Source organism: Patagioenas fasciata, chromosome 3 (genome assembly GCF_037038585.1).
Source record: "Patagioenas fasciata isolate bPatFas1 chromosome 3, bPatFas1.hap1, whole genome shotgun sequence".
NCBI classification, from domain to species: Eukaryota; Metazoa; Chordata; class Aves; order Columbiformes; family Columbidae; genus Patagioenas; species Patagioenas fasciata.
This window is the reverse complement of record NC_092522.1, coordinates 62,342,432-62,363,196: the sequence shown is the minus strand read 5'-3', so window position 1 is coordinate 62,363,196 and position 20,765 is coordinate 62,342,432. Positions and strand designations below refer to the sequence as shown.

The 20,765-nt window shown below is 42.2% G+C and overlaps 1 protein-coding gene across 2 annotated transcripts in view; it reads left to right on the top strand.

Annotated features, from left to right (window-relative positions):
* The first annotated feature begins 865 nt into the window (after positions 1–865).
* The window catches only part of EZR (ezrin), a 38,070-nt gene continuing 18,170 nt past the window's right edge, over positions 866–20,765 (top strand). The window contains exons 1-3 of one of the 2 annotated variants that reach the window (XM_065833681.2): positions 866–971; positions 1,207–1,294; positions 19,606–19,689. In XM_065833681.2, coding sequence (XP_065689753.1) covers positions 1,283–1,294; positions 19,606–19,689 — 96 coding nt within the window. In that variant the 5' untranslated portion in view covers positions 866–971; positions 1,207–1,282. Of the gene's footprint in view, positions 1,062–1,206; positions 1,295–19,605; positions 19,690–20,765 lie in introns of both variants that reach the window. The other variant, XM_065833680.2, reaches the window with a different exon arrangement.

Below are 20,765 nucleotides of genomic sequence, written 5' to 3'. Positions count from 1 at the left end.
GAGCTGCGTCCTACAGGCCGTTGCCCATGACTATGTAAATACAACGTGCTCTTAAAACCAGCCGAGCACCGAGCTTCTGTGGGAGGCCAGCAGCTCCTACGGAGCTGACGGGTACTCTGTCTGTAGGAGTGTGTTCATGAATGAAGAGGGAGAAGGAACAAGGGGTAGGCACAGACTTTGTCGTCTTTGTATGCCTAGAAATTGTTAAGACTACTTGCATTATCTTTTTTGGTCTTGAAAGATCAAGGCCAACTGAAGTGTGTCTTGCTTTCTAGTTTTTGAAATTCGGTGGATTTCCAAACTTTCCCCTCTTTCTGCCATTGCTGAAAATGTGCTCTAACACACAAAGCAATCCTGTGTTTTGTCTACCTTTGGACTTCAAGAAACTCACCGACTGTTACTAGCCATAAACACAAGAAGCACCAGTGCCAGTACAAGAAACAGTAACTCGTTCTCCGGGCCAGAGGCAGGGGCAGCAGGAGGACTGGATGAGCCCCATGCATGGCAGCCCTCCCTCCGGCTCCTTGCCTTCCCCTAAGCTGAACATCTTCCCCGACCCATCTGCCGACTTGGGAGACGCCGTCCCCGCCGGGCCGCACCGGGCGGGGCCCTGCAGCTGGGCGCCGCTGGGCCCCCGGCCGGCTGGCGGCAGGTGCGGGCGTGGCGGCAGGGCTCGCCCGGCGGCCATGTTGCGGTGGGCAGGGTGGCGGGGCTCGGCGCCCGGAGTGAGGGTCTCCCTGCAGGGGGCCGTGGGTGGGGGACACGGAGGAGAGGCGGCACAAGTAAACCCCCCCGCGGTTCGGCTGTGCCCGGCGAGTTACCAGGGGCGGCGTGCACCGCCGCCGCCCCCGCCCACCGGCACCTGTTGCCCGACGGTTCGCGGGCGGCCCTGCCCGCCTCTCACCCTACTTGGGCTCGAGGCGGGTGGAGGCTCCGAACCTGGGTTCTCCCTGCGCCTCAGGGGCGTCGAAGTAAGGCCAGCGGGGGTGCCCGGCGGCTGGGCGAGGCCGGTCCCGCGCTTGGAAAGCGCCGGGGGGAGCGGCGGGTAATGGCCGGCGGCGGTGAGTCACCGCCGCGGCTCCACCTGCGTACTTAACCGCAGCCGGGCGGCCCGCGCCGCACTCGTGGGCTGTGCTGCCGCTGTGGCCGGGAGCGGCTCCTTCCTCCTCATCATCCTCCTCCTCCTCCTCCTCCTCCTCCTCACAGGGCGCTTGGCTGAGGCGAGGCAGACGCTGCATGAACGTTTGTCTTGGGAGCAGGAGAAACACCAGCAGCCTTCAAAATGCCGAAGCCGGTGAGTGGGGCGCAGGGGGAGGAGAGCGCTCTGCGGGGCCGTGTTGGGGCTCGCCCGAGCTCGGGCGCCTGACTGGGCGGGCACCTCTTGGTGCCGCGGCGTGGGCTTTTCCCGGCGCCCTGTCGCCTCCGCGATGGAGGGGCTGAGCACGAGTCCCCGCCGTGGTCACAGCCCGAGCTCCGTGTACTGGGACGAGGCTTTACGGTGGGAGTTCTCCGCGGTACGAGGAGGCAACGGCGGGCACCCCCTAGCTCACGGAGACGCTCCTGAACCAAATAAGCGGCTACTTTAAGCAGGAGGAATAGCTGGAGCGGCTCGGCGGGTGTGCTTCGGGTGTTGCGCCGGAGCTGGAAGGGCCGGGCGGTGGGAGCGGGGCCGTGGGCGGGCTGGGGGTGCCCTTCGCCTTCCGCACCCCCGGATCTGTGCTGGGAGAGATTAAACGGTGGATTACAGCTGCTTCTGCCAGTACTCCCATACTGGAAACATACAGACCTCCCGGGCAACTCTTAAGAGGTTTTTATGACACTCCCACTTACGAGAGATGGTAAAAGTGCATTGGCTTCCATTTGATATTTGTATGGCCTGTGTATGTATCTGTAGGAAGCCTGTATGTCTCTGTAAACATAGGAGAAACTTTTTCCCTTGCTTCATGATCTAAAAACTAAACGCCAGGAACTTTTCATGTAGTTCTCCACAGGAGTCTTTAACAGTCATATATTTAAAAAATCCAACCTATTTCTTCTTTTTCTATTTTTTTTTAATTGAGCAAACTTGTCTATCTTCAAACTTGGCTCTTTTTCATCCCTCCTTTTTTTTCTTGGCACTGCCTCCCCTCGATTTTCCAGTGGGACTTTTTCACTTGTTTGGTTTTAAAATCTGCTACTATTCTGCTAGTTAGAAAGAACAATTCCCTTGAGGAGCTAACTGCCTAATGCAAAGCTTTGAGCAGTCTTTGGAGTAGATGCACTTTTGAACTCTGAAGAGCATAATCAGGACAGATTGTTGCTATCTATTTTCAGTAGAGGCAATATTTTTTTAAATGCAGTGCAGTAAAGGACTTACATGAGTATTAGCTATACCCTGTGAAATAGGGAGTAAACAAGCTTATCTTTATGGTAATAAGCAATTGATGTTTTACCGCCATAACATTGAAGTTAGTTTAACTTAAGCATGCAGGTTTTTTTCTTTCTTTTTTTTTTTTTTTAAGTTATGTTGCGTTTCTGTAAACCTACAAAAAAAAAATGCACTCAATCTTTTTAAGAACTGTGAAGTCTTTGGTCTCTCTGGGTGTATTTCATCAGTACGAGACCTGTCTGTAGGTGGGAGAGAAAATACACAGTTTACCAAGCATGGATATAAAAGGTTGCGTGTGAAAAATCTCTCTCTGCCTTGTTAACCATTTGCTAATTACAGAGTGCTTTCTTGAAATATCCTGGTCAGAATAATCTGAAATCCTGGTTTAAGACTAAGTCGTACTGGAAGCTATGGATAGGTGTGGAAAAACTCTTTAATCTCTCCCACAAAAAAAAAAAAAAAAAAAAGTCACATTAATCCTTTTACCTGGCATGGCTATGTTCATATATCCCTCACAGATGGTGATTTTTGTTTGTTTCTGGGCTAATTAGCCAGTGAATAATAAAGGTAGATGGTGTAAACCACCTTCCGGTGGGGAAGTACAGTTGCACTCTCATGATTTCTGAGATGCGATGTGCTGTCTGGGATTTATGGACAAGACTCTGTGTTGATAGTTTGTACAATATCAGCACTTATTTTTAATCTGTTGTTCAGTAGGGCTAACTGCCACCTTACTGTAAATGGAAAAGAGGAATTTTGCAGCTGTTATTCTAATAAAACACACTGTTTGGTCTGGCTGCTTCAGACTGAGACAGGATTTGGATCCTTCCCAACCCAGCTCATTTGTTCTTAATACAGCTAAATAGGATTCCTGTCAGTTTGTGGGGAGCAGGGGGGAGGATGTAAAGCTGTCACTTCATAGGCAGAACTGTGCTCAGGATGAACACCATAGCAGCCTTTGGCATGTGTGAGGAATGATAACATAAACTCTGGGGACACACAGGCAGTTTTAGTTTCTGATGAGTATTTGACATGGGTACTAAATATTTATTACTTACACTTGTTTGCATGTGTCTTGTTTGCTTGGCATAAGTACATATGATATTGCCTGGCAGGCTTCATGCTGCTATGGGTGAAGTTTGACAAACTGATCATCAGTTGTCATCTTATCTTGCCCTGTAAACAAAAGCAAAACTTTGGCACCACCCTCCACTGTCCCCCAAAGCCCTCTAAGGTCAAACCTTTACATGAAGCTCGTTTTACCAAAAATATGCAAGCACACACAAACCTTACAGATAGTGTTTTGGATTTATTATTTCACAATAAACAAATATGAAGTCCTTTAACACTAGAACATTAGTGATTTTGTATTTTAATTGAGTATAAAAATGAAGTGCTAGAAAGCCAATTGTATTACAAATTCTGTGACAGCATTTATTTACAATTAGTTTGATCACATGCATGTCTACATTGCTTAAAATAAATTCTGGCAACAGTCCAGAAAATAATTCTGAAATAAATATATTTGTTAATATAGGCAAGTGTTAATTTATAATTTAATGCCAGGTAAAAAGTAACAAAATCTCTCAGAGGTGAGCCAACTTGCTGTACCCAGTGCATAAGGTATGGCTGAGAGTTCATCAACAGTTCAGGTACATAATTTCCATCTTGTCTGTACAGTGGTTCATTAGGCTTCACAGGTGATGAATTATTATGTAAGGAAATGCAAGAGATGTCATCTTGTCCAAATCTTGCTGTGCTATCTGAAAACACGTGAAATACTAAATAAACTCATTTGCTCAGCCTTGCATCGTTTCATTACTGGAGTGTCTGTGTGCTCTCTGCATTTTTCCTAAACGCATGTTCCTAGTTCATTTCTGTTTGACTCATGGAATGGATGGTGCTTTAGCTGAATTATATCCTTTTGGAAACCAAACCAATCTAATAAATTGTGGCTAGAGCAGCACAGTTGTTGGCTAATGAACATTGCTTACAGGAGAAGAAGGAAACATGATCTCTGGTCTGTAGAGCTGTTAATTTGATCTGACCTACCAGCATTCTCTGTTACTTTATCAAAGGTGGATTATTTTTGTTTGTTTCGTCTTGGGGCAGGGGGGAGACTTAAAGCTTTACAAGAAATGAAGCCTTTCCTTGCATATAGTTTGCACGTGTCTGTGTCCAAGAGACACAAATTCAAAGCAGAACTTAGAGAAGGGTTTTGGGGTGACTAGAGGCAGAAAGCCACCTCATGATAAGATGGTACTTGGCTAGCCGAGCCTGGTAGAATTTAAAAAGTCACTTCACTTGCTAAAAAAATGTAAGGGGCTTAAATGCAAAAGAGACGGAAGAACCGCTTTAAGCAGAACTTGTAGTTTAAGAGACTTTTAAACATCAAAGCAGTTAAGCATGGTGGACTTTTTTTTGTGGATGGGGTTTCCCCCTTGCCACCCTTCGCCCTGTTGGTTTTATTAGGAGACTATTCCAAGACCTAACATCCCGTAAGATAAAATTTGACAAGGATACAACTTGATGCTGGTGTCTGTAGGAGTAGGGAATTGGAACTGATGACTCAAAAGGTTTTCCCAGCCCTGTGTTGTTAATTATGTGCTAGTGTGTGCTAGGCATTAAGTCGTTAGACGAGTCCTCCGTACATGTTTGATGTTTAATATACATGAATTCTGGAAAAGGAACTTGAAGGCAGCATGCAAGTCATCTGCAGAACTCTTAGCTGTCTGTGAACAGATTATGGTATTAAAATTCGACAAGTTTATGATAAGCCATGCCAAAGAGACACCAAGTATAGTGACAGGATTTTTTTTCTAAATAAAAATAATACTAATTGTTGCCAGATTCTCCCAATTTATTATTGACTGGATATCTTTTAACTACACATAGTAGGTATATCTCTGGGTTCTTCACAGTAGATTGCTCTAACTGGACTGAAAAATATTTTTTCATATCCTGAAGTGCTCATAATTAATTAAAATAACTCTTAGCTTATGAATAGCTATAGATTTGGTCAGGAATAAAATCTTAATTCTTTCCTTGTAAGTACCAATTACAGTACATCAGATAGTCTGGTGTACTTACTTGATACCAGGAGGTGTATACTCTGGTGCAAAATGGAAATGTAAGGGAGCTTCCATTTGCCAAATGTGATAACTCCCACTCATAGCTGCAAAAGGAAGGTGGAGGATTCTATTAATAGTGAATTTAGGGAGTAGTTCATAGATGACTAACGTTTAAAGAGAATGAGCTCAGGGTTCTGCCAAAAACCTGAATTACTGCATGAGCTGAGTAAGCATTTCTGAGGGCAGTGTGCTTTGGGACATTAACTGCTGCAGAAATATCAAGGGTGTTAACTGTTATGTTAGTCACTACTTAAATAATTTCTTAGCCTTCTTAAAGAGCAGAGTGGGGGAGATAAGCCTTCCTGTTCTTCTCCCTCCCTCCCTCCCTCCGCCCACATGAACGTCTTCTGTCCACAAAAAAAAAAAGCTGTGGTATGTCAGGACTTTTTGAGAATAAGACTTCTTGATGACCACTGAAGATTCCCACATCAGAGTTGTTCTTGTTTGGCACAGAGTGTCTGAAGAGCTTTATGCACACTGTAAATCCCATGATCACTCAGTTGACCTTGAAGGAAGGCAATGCTGCCTAAGATCACTGAACCACGCTGCACACTGTGTTAAGTAATGTATTTTAGCTGTGTTGTGTGCTTGCTTTGAAGCCTGGTTTTAGCATTAGGTAACATTTAGTCTGTGAGCTGAGAAGTATAGCTCTTTGCAGGAGCAACCAAAGTCTCTGGCTTTTACTGAGCAGCGTATGGGATCCTTTCCCCTAGAAAAAGGAGAAAATTCTTGTTATGTGAGGCTGGAAACACGGTGTAGCTCAGTGTAACAGCTAACCTTATTGTCTCCATGCTGCTCATCTATTCAGATTGAGATTTTGTTTCTCTTTTTAGTTCCTACTGTGTAGTGGGGAAGAAGTTGTCTGCTTTCTCTGCATCTGCTGTCATCTTTGAGAGAGCATGAGTAGCAGCTGTGTGCTCAGCTGGAACTGATGAGCACCTGGTACTTTCAGCTGCCAGTTAAATAAAAATCCTGGGTCTAAGAGTTAAAATGCACGATTCTCATCTTGTAATTGAGTAAGTGAGATAAATTGTTGCTTGATGACCAAGGACTTGTATTTGGCTACTTCCTGTCCTGCCACCCCAACACAAGGTCTGTAGCCTTCTGCTAGCTTCAAGAAGGGAGTAGGGAATTTCCCTGTTTGAGAGACGTTTATTGTGCACTTGCTTCTCTCTCCCACTTTATTTTTGTTGTGTAAAGCTCAGAAGCATTGCTATCATGGTCTCTTCCTCTTAATTTTTGCATTAAAATGTCCTTGTTTGCTGTGGTGGTTCTAACCTCAGCCTGGAATGTGAGTGAGAAAGGCTCCTCTGGGGATGTGAGTGGATGGACACTCAGTTGATGAATCTTGAGCAGGCTTATGAAATGGGTCTACAGCTCCTCCATTACACCAAGAGACCATTGTTCTGCAGGTGCACAGAGCAGCTGTGTGAGCTGCCTCCTACCTGAAGCTGTAGAGATTATAAAGAATCTCACATTTGTATTGGGGTGCCTGAAGTTAACCTGTGCAGTCCAGCAGAGGACTTCAAAGTTTGTACTGTAAGATCTGGGCTTCAGAGTTCTTTGTGGGAGCTGAAGTTATTCTTTAACATTTAGCTGAATACAATTTAATTGTGAAAGCTTAGCTTGCTTAACTTGTTGTCTTTGTAAGAGATAAGCGATTATAGAAAGTTCATGGTGCACAAAGTATATGGTGTGAATTGGTGGGTGGATTTGCATAATTGATATTTGGTGATCTTTGTGTGGGAGAGAATAGTTTTCCCCTTTAAAAACTGATACAGCCATGCAGTCAGACTTTTGAAAGTTACTTTTTCAGCCCCCACTGTGCTCTGGGCACACTTTTGGAATCACTGGTGCTTATTTGTTTGCCATCACACTTCTATAGAGAAGGGCCTGTGAAGAGTTTCATCTCAGAAGCCCACAGGCTGTTTTAGGGCTCTGGAAGGGTTATTTTGCCCCCTCACAATAATTTTTTCTGTATGATCTATAACTTCTCAAGAGCAATCTCTTCGTGCTTAGGTGACATTCCAGGACTTGCAATGACCTACCTTTATCTAGGAGCAAATAGTACCTGTTGCATACTGTTTGAAGTACTTTGTTGGGAAGTGTAAGCATTGTAGTGTGTTGGACGTAGATCAGATTATATCAAGCTATCAGAGGTGATCACCTCACATAGTCCCACTCATAAATTTCATGAATGCCCCATGGTACATTCCAATGAAGTCCATGAGGTAAAATGGAAAAGCCTGATTGTGGAAGAGGTGAAACAGAAGGGTGGGGTATTGAATCAGTAAATCCCTCTTTGACAAATGGAATCATATATAGAATACAGAAAGAACTTACATAATTACTGGGCCTTGTGTGAGTTGTTACTCTGCCATTTTTCCTTAAGTAAATGGAGTTCATGTTCCCTCTGCACTTTGACTTCTGTAAGAACAGCGCTGGCCTTGCTGGGTCAGGCAGAAAGCCCCTGTAGCCTAAGTGTATAGCTCCGATGTTGGCCAAAAGCTGATGCCTGAGGAAGAGCATTTCAAAGACATGCATTGTTGCATTCCTCAGAGCTGCTGAGGTATTGGAGGTTGAAAGTTCCTACATAATGAGTTACTAAATGGATTTCTGTGAACTTGTCCTGTTTCCCCTTGAAACCATGTGAACTCCAGCATCCACAGTATGCTTCAACAGAGGCTGTCCTAGATAACTTTCCAAACAATATGAAGGTTATCTACGAAACTCCTTGCTAGAGCACTATTTGAAAAAATGTTTTTCTTGTTTAGAGTGTGGATGCCCTGTAATTATGCTATGGGTAGAGCAATGAACACATGGTCCTTGTCCATGCTCTTTGTGTAACTTACGTGCTCTTACATTGTAGCCTCAGTTAATTTTCTTCCAAACTGAGAAGTCCCAACCAGCTTAGTTGATCCTTGCATGGAAATTATTCCATGCCTTTGAACATCCTTGAGCTTTTTTTCAGTTCACACCTCATGAAAATAGTGCTTTGCATCCTGTGATGTCTCCATCTGAGAGGAATACAGTTGTTGAGAACACTTCTCCAGCATTCGGTTCTTGGTCCCCTTAAACTCTCAGGGCATAATCGTGTGAGAGAGTAAGTCATAGAGTCTCCTTTTGTTCACACAGCCTGTCCTGCTCCAGGATAACGTGCTGCTCTTCCAGCAGCGTTGCACTGACACACTGTGTTGTTGCCTGGTCTCTAGGTGGGTCTGTGTCAGGCTTTTAACTCTTCAGAATGGCTCTGGGTTTTCCATGCAAGTTGCTCTCTAGAAGCTATGCCTCTGCATAAGCTTTGGAATAAAAGGAACCAGTATTGGTGCATAGATTCAGGGGAAGCTCTGAGGCTATTATATTTTTTATTTTGGTTACTCACGCCTTCAGACCCTGCCCCTGTTTGTTGTACCTTGGTACTACAAAGTTCAGCTTCTGCACAAATTGTTGCGTGCCTGTTGTTTCAGAATGAAAAAGCCAAACAGAGGTTTGAAATGGTGTTTGTGTTCTAGATCAAGATTATAAGATACTAATTTATTTTGTTTTCCCTTGTGAGGATTGCAGAAAGATCATATTACTTCATGTAGCGAATTCACATAAATATTGGAGATGTTAAATTGTTTAAAAGATTCTTAAATAGAGTAAACCTTGAGGTCTTAAACCTTTTTATTATCTGCACTTGGCCCCATTCTGATGTTTCTGATGAAATACCACAAAAGTTTGTCTGATTCATTGTGGACTCGGAGTGACTTCTTGAGATAAAGCTTATTTGAGGATTGCTTTGGGGTCTTTCTTCAAACTTCATGTCTAAAGCCTTAGTCTCGCAACTTCATTATGTTTAATTAGATGAACAGCTGTCATGATAAAACAGCCTGTGTATGAAGGAGTTTGATCCAGTGTCCTGTAGCTTCCCTCTGTATTTATATTTTAGGTACAAAAGATCTGTTGTTGCTGCAGCCTGTGTTCCTAAATCCATCCCGACATCCTTTGAGGGCAAATGGCTCATCCAGCAGCAGTGCTGTCTTGAGCCTGCTGTCACTGGCTGTGTGTTACTTCTCTGAAGAACAGACTGCTGCTTGTACACAGATACTCCGGCAATGCTAATGGAGTACTATACAGCATCAGAGAGTCTTTAAAGTGAATGTTAATGTATTTCAACAGAACACCATAAACCCTCCTGGTACTTCCTAACCTCGTCTGTGTTCAGAGTAAACCATTCCTACCTCTTTCAAAGAAAGTGAGAGCAAGTGTTTTGCATGAAAAACATCTGGGCTCCCTAAGTGTACAGGGCTTTTTTTTTAAAGGCAATATCCTGAGGCCTTTCAGGCTTAAACTGCATTGCTTTATGTCTTGCCAGAACACAGGGCTGTCTCTAGGAAATTTTAGACTTAAAAATTGGATTTTAACATTTTTAAAAGGCCTTTGTCTCTCAGTTTTTCAACTTTTTCCTAACTCGAGGCAGAATGATGCAGTTTGCTTGTTAGGAAAGAGTTGGGTGAAACTTTGGTGGGTGAAAAAGTCTTTTGTCTCAGAAGAGTGCTTGCTTGGTTTTACTGTTTCACTGAGCGATTAACACTAGCTGTACAGAGCTGACCACGGGTGGAGAACACTGGATGTCTGACCAAGGTCTAGTCAGTTGGGAGCCAGTGCCGTCAGAGAAGCAGGGTCACATGCACTTGCCACACCTGCGTGAAATCTTCATGGTCTGGCACGCACAGCATTATTGCTTGACCAAAGATAAAGAACTGATTTGCAGCCATGGCTGCTTCTCAGCTTTTCACGCAGATGCCTGCTATGCAGTTATATGCTGACAGAAGATATATCAGGCTTTGGTTAAGGGAACTGAGATAGGAGTGTAATTTAGTATGGCATCTTCTTCTGCACAAATAAACTGAAAATGTTTGAATTTATGTTCTGGGATTATTTTCATGTTTGACTAGAAGGAAGGTTTTGTGCTGTCTCATGAAGAAGAGACAAGTGATCTGGCTGCAAAAGCAAACTCAACGAGTTGGCTTACTTGTGATGTCTTTGTGTATGCTGTTGGGGAGGGGGAAGTTTGTTCTGAAAATTCAGCCTGCTTTGGTAAAACTGGAATTTCTGGATGACTCCTCAGACCTGGGTATTCAAGGTTTTCCTGCCCACATGAGCCTCCCCCTCACCCTGCTTCATATCTGGCTTTCAGATTTCTTTTCAAAATTATTCTTGGCTTCTCCTCAAAGTACTGCTTCTCTTTTCAGAAAAGCTTCCACGTAAGTTGTTAAGCTTAGTCACATTACATGAGAGCAGCAAATACTTGGGCTCCTGTTGCCTAGAGTAAACTTAAGACATTTCAGTTAAGTATAGCTGATATAGCTATTGCTCCTGAAATACTGAGGATTGCTACTGAAAAACAAATGGTTGTACAAGCAGTTGCATTAAAGTTGTCTAGTAGTTAAGGCTAACAACTATGCTGGACAATTTTGAAGCAACTACTAGCTTTCTAGATTATTATATACAACTGTACTTACCCTCAGTGGAATTTACCCCTGTCATGGGAAGGTGAGGAAGGTTTTAAGGAGCAAAGACCTGCCTATTCAACTCTTAATTTTACCTGTTGCAAGTGCAGTAGGACCTACTTCTGCTTCACAGACTCGAAGGAATTCCAGTGGAACGTGACTTAATGCTCCCCTTTATTTGCAATGAGGAAGCAATGTTTAACACAATGAGATCTGAAATGGAACACATCCTTCAGTTCACAGTCAGGTCTCCTTGATTTAAGACAGTATGCTGAGAAACTGAGCCGATTAAGTCAATGCAATGGGCTTGCTTTGTCAGTCAAGTGAATGCCAGCAAGGCTGGCCCCTATTCATGTTTTGTGAACTGATGATGCTGTTTTCTCCCATGTCAGCAGACTGTGTGCTGCGCAGTGTGGAAGGCAATGCTCAGGACTGCTTTGCTGTCCTGCCACTGCCCCTTCTGAAATGCTCGGTGTTGGGAAGGGAGTGCAGAAAGGATTCTGGCATGGGAGCAGGGGAGGAGCATGTGGTTGGTACTGAAAGGCTTTCTTCAGGGTTGTGCTGTACATCTCTTTCCCACTGTCACAGAAATCAGATTCTCCTTCCCACAGAAGAGAAATTGTAGGTTTGTCATTTGTCTTCTCATTTTAGCTTCTTAGAGATCCCTTAAATCATAAAAATGTAGCACTGTCTAGGACTTGAACCTATGTTGTCTCCAGGCTACATGGAAGTGGTTATGTAGTATCCCAATATCTTACCACTCCAGCAATTATTGTTTCTTTTCCTGTTACCCAGCCTGCAAAATAAGAGGGCTTTTTAGTGTTTTCTTCATTGTGGGTTTAAAAGTTGCTGTCTTCTCTATAAACCCTTCATGTTTCATACAACTTCCATTTGGAAGTGATCAGTACCACGCTAAGAAATCAACTCCAGTTTGAAACAAAACCAAAACAACAACAACAAAAACTCTACGAATCCAAAAGCACCTGACCTCCAGATTAGTGTACACTTTCCTTGATTAACTTGCTCCCTTCCAAAAGAAGCATTCAAATTTGGGTGACAGCATTCCAGCTGGCAAGTCATCAGGCAAGCAGAACAGAACAGTCACCTCCTGTAATGCTTCCGCTGACAAATACACGCAAGAATGTGATTTTTTTTTTTTTTTTTTTTTTTTCCCCTTCTATGCAATAGCATCACACCAGGAAACATTGTTTTTTCTGGGGATTATAATAGACCACATCCTTGTCTACAGTCCTGCTGTAGCCTATTGTTTGCAAGCCTGTAATTTGTTCATGTCTTTGTCTGCCTCTTGTCCATTGTCACTACTCCAAGTGTAACACCTGTCACTATTTCTCAGACCTACTAAGATCTTTGAGTTCTACCCCAGTTCTCCTAAACAGTTTTTTAGTTCTTGACTGGGTGCTGTTTGTGGACTTGTAAGTACACTCTGACTTACAGGGATCATGAGAACACTTCAGTGCATTTTCTTACTCCTTCCACCCCACCACACACATCCCCCTTTCAAGGCCTTGACCCGCCATGAACAAGTAAGAATACGTGTCCCTGCAGTTGCTCCAGCAAGAGGAAAATGCTGAGCCCAACTGGGAGATTTGCTTTGGCAATCCTGCAGCAGTGAATGGAACTGATTGTTGACTCGAAACTCATGACACTGTCTCCTTCTTTGAGACATTTGGAGGATTTAGGTGCACAGCTTGTCATTCAGTTGTGATTTCACATGGCTCATATTTGTTGTATACCTAGCCTAGGTCATATGGCACCATATCAAATATGTTACTAGATGAGATTTGATCCATCAGGCAGGTTATTCTGTCAGAGAAGAAACAGAACTGGCTGCAAGTGCTGTGTTCTTGACATTGAATCATAGAATATCTCAAGTTGGAAGGGACCCATAAGGATCGTAGAGTCCAACTCCCCGTTCGTTGTTGAACTACCTAAAACTAAACCGAATGACTAGCTGTCGTGGTTTAATCCAAGCTAGCAATATAACCGTGATAGCTGCTTGCTCACTCTCCCTCACCCCCCAAATAGGGGAGAGAATGAAAAGGGAGAAACTTGGATTGAGATAAACACAGTTTAATAAAATAACAAAGTACTCATATGCTACTAGTAAATATATATATATATATATATATATGTATATATATATGTATATATATATATAAAATAGAAAAAGAATATAAAAGATACTCAATGCAATTCCTCACAAACTCTGTCTGCACTAAACAGCCCATCCCACAGAGAGAAGAAAAGAAAAAGGCAGAAAGGCCCAGAGGCCTCTGCAAAATGGCAGGACGGCAAAAGGCCAAACCAAAGAAACTCCCAAACAGGACTCACCCAAACAGGTCTCCATCCTGACTGTGACAAAAAGAGAGCAAAGAGAAGAGGAAGCTGGAAGATGCCGACTCTCTTTAAATATGAAGGATGATGCTAATGGGATGAAATCCTCTTATTGATCAGTGTGGATGTCAGTCAAGCTCTGCCCCATCTATGCCCCCCTTTCTAGCCACCTCACACCTGTGGATGGAGTGCTTAAAAAATCCTTGGCTCTCAGACGAGAGCAATTAAAAACATTAACTCTGTGCTGGGGTGTTATCTTCTTGTTCTCAAACTAACTTCAAACAATGATTGTACTAGCTATGGAAAAAAAATGTTTATAACTGCATGAAGAAAATTAACTCATTTTCAGTCAAATCAGCACACTGGCTGAGATGTACATGTTGTTGTTTATAGTTACTAAAGAATAATATAATAAAATGAACTTATCTCTCCAGTTTCTTGTGTTATTCAAGCTACTTCCCTTCCCAGAGTTGTCATCTCCCCTCCACAGTCTCTGAACTGTGCCTTCTGTACCTGTGAACCTGTTGCCTTCAGTAACTTGTGGAGGACAGAGAAGTGCAGATGCTGAAGTGTTAGCAGGTCAGCTCTGAGCTCTGGAGCCTCTAGATTTTGGGTTGTTTTGTTTTGTTCCCCTTAATTCAAATTGAAAACTTTCCCAAAACAGTTTCCGGGAGCTGGGACTACAGTTAATCCGTCAACTAGCACAATAGTTTTTGCTATTTGGCCTGGAACCAAAAAAACAGTAATGCATGGAAAGTGGAAAAATAGAGAGCACTTTCAGTGCCCTTCTGATGCTGCTTTTCCTGTTAACAGGTGCCTAATCACTCCACACAGCTATGAACAGTTCTGGTTGCTAAGGTTGAAATGAAATTACTTTGTTTATGCAGTTGCATTGCAACTCAGGGCAAAAAGCTTGTTCAGTTATGTATTACAAGTACAGTAGTAGTTATTGTTTGTGTGGTGGAAGAATAAAAATAGTGCACGGACCTGCAGAAGTGAGAATGCAAGCTTAACGCTATTACTTTCTTAATAATATTCTTAATACCACTACTTTCTCTTATGTATTAAGACTGCCATATTGGAGTTTTTCAAACTGAAGAAGAGAAGGCTCTGGGGAGACCTTGTTGCAGCCTCCCAGTACTTAAAAGGGGCCTATAAGAAAGATGGGGACAGACTTTTTAGTAGGGCCTGTTACAACAGGACAAGGGGTAGTGGTTTTAAACTAAAAGAGGGTAGATTCAGGCTAGACATGAGGAGGAAATTTTTTACAATGAGGGTGGCGAAACACTGGCACAGGTTGCCAAGAGAGATGGTAGATGCCCCATCCCTGGAGACATTGCAGGCCAGGCTGGATGGGGCTCTCAGCTACCTGATCTGGTTGAAGATGTTCCTGCTCATTGCAGGGGGGTTGGACTAGATGACCTTGGAAGGTCCCTTCCAACCCAAACTGTGCTATGATTATTCCTTCAGCACAAGCACATCCATGTGCTATACAGTTTGAGTATGTGCTAGGAAGCCTGACAGGCCTGCACGTGGTTTTTCACAGTATGTGCTGTGCAGGTGCAGCACTTCAAAACCCCATTTTTGTTCTGTGCTATGTGGTTGATCTGCTGACATGTACTAGCTGCTTGCCTGGGGTTTCCAGACATCCAGTGACTGAAGAAAGAAGGCATGCGTATCTAGGCTTCTCCATTATCATAGGGCTAATTGCCACCACTTGGAAAGATACTTTACTAGCATTTGTAAACCTGCAATTTGAAAGGCTCTTGTCTTTATCCCTCCTTGGAAAGAGGAAGAAAACATTCCTGAGCATTGTCTGAGGCATTTAGAGGTGCATAATGACATGCAAAAATTTAAGTACTAGTTTGTCTGTGTATATGGATAAAAGTTGGTATTTACTGCCCTTTATCTTATGGATTCACTGGAAATAAATTGTATGGTATTTTCGATGACTTGCACAACTTCATAGTTTCACTGAAGTGTTTTATTATGCAAGCGAACTTAAGGGGTATTGGATTTCATGCATCAGCATGCAAAATATCCGTGGTGGCTTACTGTGAGGTCTGTGTGGACCTTTTTCTTTTCCACCTGATGTTTTACAGTGGAGCAGTTAAATATCAGGAGGTGGATGGTCGACTTCAAAGTTGCCTGCAAACAGGGACAGATTCTGGACCAACAGGCTGTAGCTCGAGAGTCAGACTTTAGAAAAAAATACTACCTGTGCATGCATAGTGTCCAACACACATGGAAACTGCATTTATGAGAGGAAGGGATTGAAGAGGCAGTCATATTTTGTTCCTTGTCTAGGTCTTGGATCTTACACAGAGAAATTGAGCTGGTTGGCAATGTGTTGCCTTGTTAAGAGACAATATTTTCTGAATGTTTTTCAAATGGCACTTTAATTTTCCGATTTAGATGCATGGTCTCCAAAAGGCTGCAGTGTCCCATGGTTTGATCTACTGACTTAACATTAGAAGAGATGTTGTCTAAACAAAAAAAGTAATACTAAATGCATCACTTGAGGGCTCTGCTAAAGCAAGGAAGATCCCATTCTACCTACTGTAACTTCTAGTACAAGAGCTTTCTGTAGTGTTATGATTATTTAAACTACATTGTGAAGTTCTCTTCAGGTCCATCTTTCATTTTTGTTTTCACTGTCTTGTTGCAGTTTGAAATGTAGGTGACATGTTACAGTCTACCCCCAACAGTCTGAAGTTGTGGAATTAGTGCTCAGTTGTTCAGTGTAGTAAGGTCTTAAGTTTCTCTTTTTTCCTTTTAATGTAAAAGGCATTGCCGTTTCAACAGCACTTCTTTTCCCTTCTGGATCAAATTTGTTAGCAATTTTATGCATCCTAAGACATGGCAAGATTAAAACTCTGCATTCTGTAGTGTTTTTGTACACACGAACAAACCTCCTAAGGCCTTATTTGTCATTAAGTCCTTTAGTCTCAGACATGAAAGTATAATCGTGAAGTGTTAAGGCATCAGCCTATTGAGAAGGAAGTTACGTATTACAGTCCAGGATTTTTGGCATGTTATGTGCATTTAAAAACCTATTTCTTGTATAACAGCTGTGTGTTCTTCTCCCCACTCCAAGCACTTCTGTTCTGAAACAATTAAAAACTGCTTCCTTTTTGGATTTGGCCAGATTTGGTAGGGATCTTACAAATGACCTGCCTTGCCTACGCACGCTAAGCAGGACTTCACTTGTGAAAGTTGTCTTAACTGTCTTGCTCTTTTTTGTTGCCAATAGAAGTTAATCTGAGTTATTCCCTGTTTTCCTCCCCAACAATATATTGAATTGGTTAGCACCTTAGGTTTTGATTTAATTGTCTTGGCGCCAAGGGGAGTTCCACGTGGTCAGAGATGAATGCCAAACTTATCTTCTGACAACCTAACAGAGAAAGATTTCTTCACACTGTCTAAACCAGGTTTTCAAGTGGGTTAAGCTCTGTTTGCCTGCTTCATTACTAGCTTCTCTGTGGCGAAAAGCTTGTGTGGAGTGGTCACTGGACATCCATTTAGAAACACTGTTAAAAGCACGATGTTCTTCTTGAAATCAAGGCTAAGGTTTGGAGATGAGAAGCAAGAGGACTTAATATGGCAGGAAGGAGACTTGAAGGATTTTTCCAGGCAGCCATCAACTCATTGAAGTGACACCTGCTAAAGTCTTTGTCCCTTCTAGCTCTGCCTGCCGTGTGGCTAGCAGCTCGACTGAGGGCACAGCAGGGGATTGCTCTCTATCCTGCTGGTTGTTCAGCCCCCTGAGAACACAGAACTTAATCTTTACCTCATGCCCCAAGTGTCCTTGAAAGATTTTGGATAACCAAGCAGTCATGTTCCTATGTGCTTATGGCTTTAAATGATTGAAGTAGAAAGCAGATGACTTCATTTTTTGGTCTTAATACTAAAATAATTCTTAAAAGAGGTAGCAGGGAGATGGATATAGTATTAAATATCTTTGTAGCTGATCCTTTAGAAAGGGGACTATATCCAGAAGGGCTTTCAGGGATGGAGTAATACAGAGAGCCTACTTTTTTTTTTTTTCTTACTAGCAAATAACTACTAAGGAGTTAAAGTAAAAGATGAGTGTACTGGTACTAACTGGAATTCTGCAACATCCTGCAGGTTTTCTGGTAAGGAGTGGTAAGCACATCCTTTCCAACTTCTTTATCTTGTAAAGTGATACTTATTTTATACCCACCGTGTTGTTTCAGCCAGAAGTACAAATAACTTGCACAATACAAAACTGCGGATTATGAGCATATGTTTTCTTGAAGAGGGTAGAAAAGGATTAGAATATGATTAGGGATTTATTGTTGAGAGGGATTAAGCAACAGGAGTTTTTTAAGGTCACATCTTCAAATTGCAGTCTTGCTGTTCCTGAGAATTTGGTATCTGAATTTCCCCTATGCTGGAAACATTGTTTGAGAAACCTTTGGTTCTTAAGGCACAGGAAGAAAGCCTTAAGCATACTTCTGTGCTTCCTTATGAAACCCAAATGCTACAGCTGGGAAGAGGAGCTTTTAGAAAACCTTTCTTGCTTGTTCTTTCTTGTTACTTTTAGAAGAATTTTAAAAATTCACAATGTAAAGGACACTGCTTTAGAAATGCAGCTTGAAAGTGACAGGACATCTAAGCAGTTGTGTTTTCTGGTTTAGTTCTGGGGTTCCATGACTTGGAAACTGCCTTCAGTCATCTTTCTATAGGAGGGTCCTCTGTCATCTGGGAAAAAGTGGGAGTAAGAAACAACTCTATAGAGGCTGAGACACTTGATGCTTTCATGTCTCATTAAAAAAGGAATGCAAAAATTTCTTATATTTGACTGAAACTCACTGAGGCAACTTGTATTATTCACAGTTCTGTGTTAACTGTAACATTGTTTTACCTGACATTTACCCTAGAGTTTAAATACATGTAATTAAGTGGCTGGAAACTGCTGCAGTGTCAAGATTTTGCAGTCACCAGTTCTATTTCTCTTTTGCCCCTTCCTCTTGTTTATTAAAATGGGTGTATCTGCACTAGGCACCAGTACCACCGCTGTAGCAGGCTCTGCTGGTCTGTTACCTCTGGCTTTCTGTAGCCTTTATAAAATGCTAGAAAATGTCAGAAAATGTCATGAAATTATCTGTGTGTAGTTTACCTGTTGTCTAGCCTTGCCTTTACGTGTCCACTTTTTCTTCTTTTTCCTTTAAAATACCAAACTACAAATCTAACTTGTTAGTTGAACTATACTACACAATTATCCCAGTTTGGTTTTAATTTGTTTTGTTTGTAGTTTGTTGTTTTGTGTTGTGGTTTGTTGGTCTTTTCCGTGTGTGTTTTGTTTGGTTTGGTTTTTTGGGGGGTGGGAGGGTGTTAGGGTGTTTTTGTGGTTTGGGGTTTGTTTTGTTTTCTTTTTTTTTTTTTGAGACATAGCATAATATTGCAAGCAATATAGTCTTTTGTAGTTGGAACAGTTGGGAGATAATCCTTTCTTGATTTACTGTTTTGATTGTCCTTATGCTATTCCCTGCAAGCCTGGTTACTGCTTTTGTCTCCAGATAACCTGCTAAATATACTTTTTCTGTCATTAAACACTCTTGCCTACAAATAGTAACCTCTGTCTTGCAGTCTACTTCTGCTATTGTAGTAAATCTGCTTATATTGTTTCTTCGCTAACAGCAATGTCTTAGTGAACTTTTGCCCTGTGGTATATCAGCCTGTAACCTCTGTTTTTGTGTGCTGAGTAGATTTTAGGAGGGGAAGAACGACCATGTGTTGGCTTAATGCTGATTGCTTTGTGAGAATAATCTGCAACCTTTTGCCTTTAAAACCTCAGATTAATTCCAGCTTTAATATAAATGGAAGTTAAATTATAAGTCTTAAATTTAATTTAGTCATTAGGGTCGTTCGTAATCCAAGGGATGGCCTGCAGGCAGCTATGCCATGCGCTCGTGGGAGCCCTTATTACACGGGATTTTAGGCCTGGAAACGGTCAACTGAAAAATGTCCTCTTGTTTAACCAGAAGCTCAATCCAATCCTGTGTTGAGTAGGAAACCCCACAGAATAATCTGGATAAGACAGCAAAGTCAGTACCTCAATTAAGTTTGCTGGTGTGATAACACAAATCTAACTGGGGCTTAAGTGTGTATATTATAGCGGTTCCGGTAATGCATCAAAGCATGGAGACTGTGTTGTACACGAAGTACTGTGTTAAGACCAAGAAATAGCTTTCAGTAGATTTTAAACAATGCTTTTTGTTTTTCTCCTTAGGTCAATGTTCGAGTTGTTACCATGGATGCAGAGCTGGAGTTTGCCATCCAGCCAAACACGACAGGCAAACAGCTGTTTGACCAGGTCAGTGAAGGGTTGGTACGGGCTTTTTTTTAAACTTGAAGTACATTTCAGACTACAGTGTTTTCTTAAGACTGAATTCCAAACCTATCTTTCTTTCTTTCTCCACCTCCTAATCAAATGGCCCTGGTTCAATCTAAGATCTTTAAATTCCATCATAGTAAAAGAAATAAGCAAAAAATGCTCACAGGTACATTATGTTCCAGTGAAACTTGTCTTCCTAGCAGTGCTGGGTGATGGAGCATAGTATAGGATCTAAAATGTCTGGACAACATAGATAGAGATGCATATTTTTTTTACACACTTGCTTTGAAACACAACTTAGCTCTTATTTATTTCTTAAATTCTAAAGTTGTCCCTGTGCATAAAATTCTGTAGAATCAAATCTTCAGATGGCTGATGAAGGTGTAGGCATAGCTGTGCTCATTCAGGAGCTGAGTTGGAGGTAGCCACTTGCCACAGGTGTTTTAAGTTTGCCAGACCACTGAAAAACCAGAAAGGTTTGTGACCTCCATGCAGCAACTCTATGAGCAGGCCTTGTAAGAAGCCCCCGTGCAGCAGGATGGCATAGAGACTTCTCCAGCCTGCCTCTGGATGTTCCCAGGGCATGAGTAGCCAACACGTTCCTTCCCTTCTGTTATTTTTCCTGCTACTGCATTGACAATATACAGGTCTGTTTGGAAATGGACCTACAAAGAGGTCAGATAAAGGCAACTAAAATAAACAAAGGCCACTTGTAAAACATTTTTATTCTTGAGTAGTTTGCTCTTATAAAACTGAAACAAGACCTAGATTTCAGTAGAAAAAATGAACTTAGTGTTCTGGAATTTAAAACAAAAAACAGCGAACAAATAAAAAACCCCACACATAAAAAGGAAAACACACAAAACCAACCCAAAACTTCTAGATATTCCCGCTGGAACCCTGAAAACTAAGAACTGATCTGTGCAGGCTTCATTTACATGTATTAAGCTGTTTATAAAGTGTTACGGCAATTCCTTTGCACTTCTCCCCTGTCCCTTGCTTGCCTTGATAGCAAAGGGCAGTTGAGCTTTAACTCAAGTCAGCAGAACTGGCTA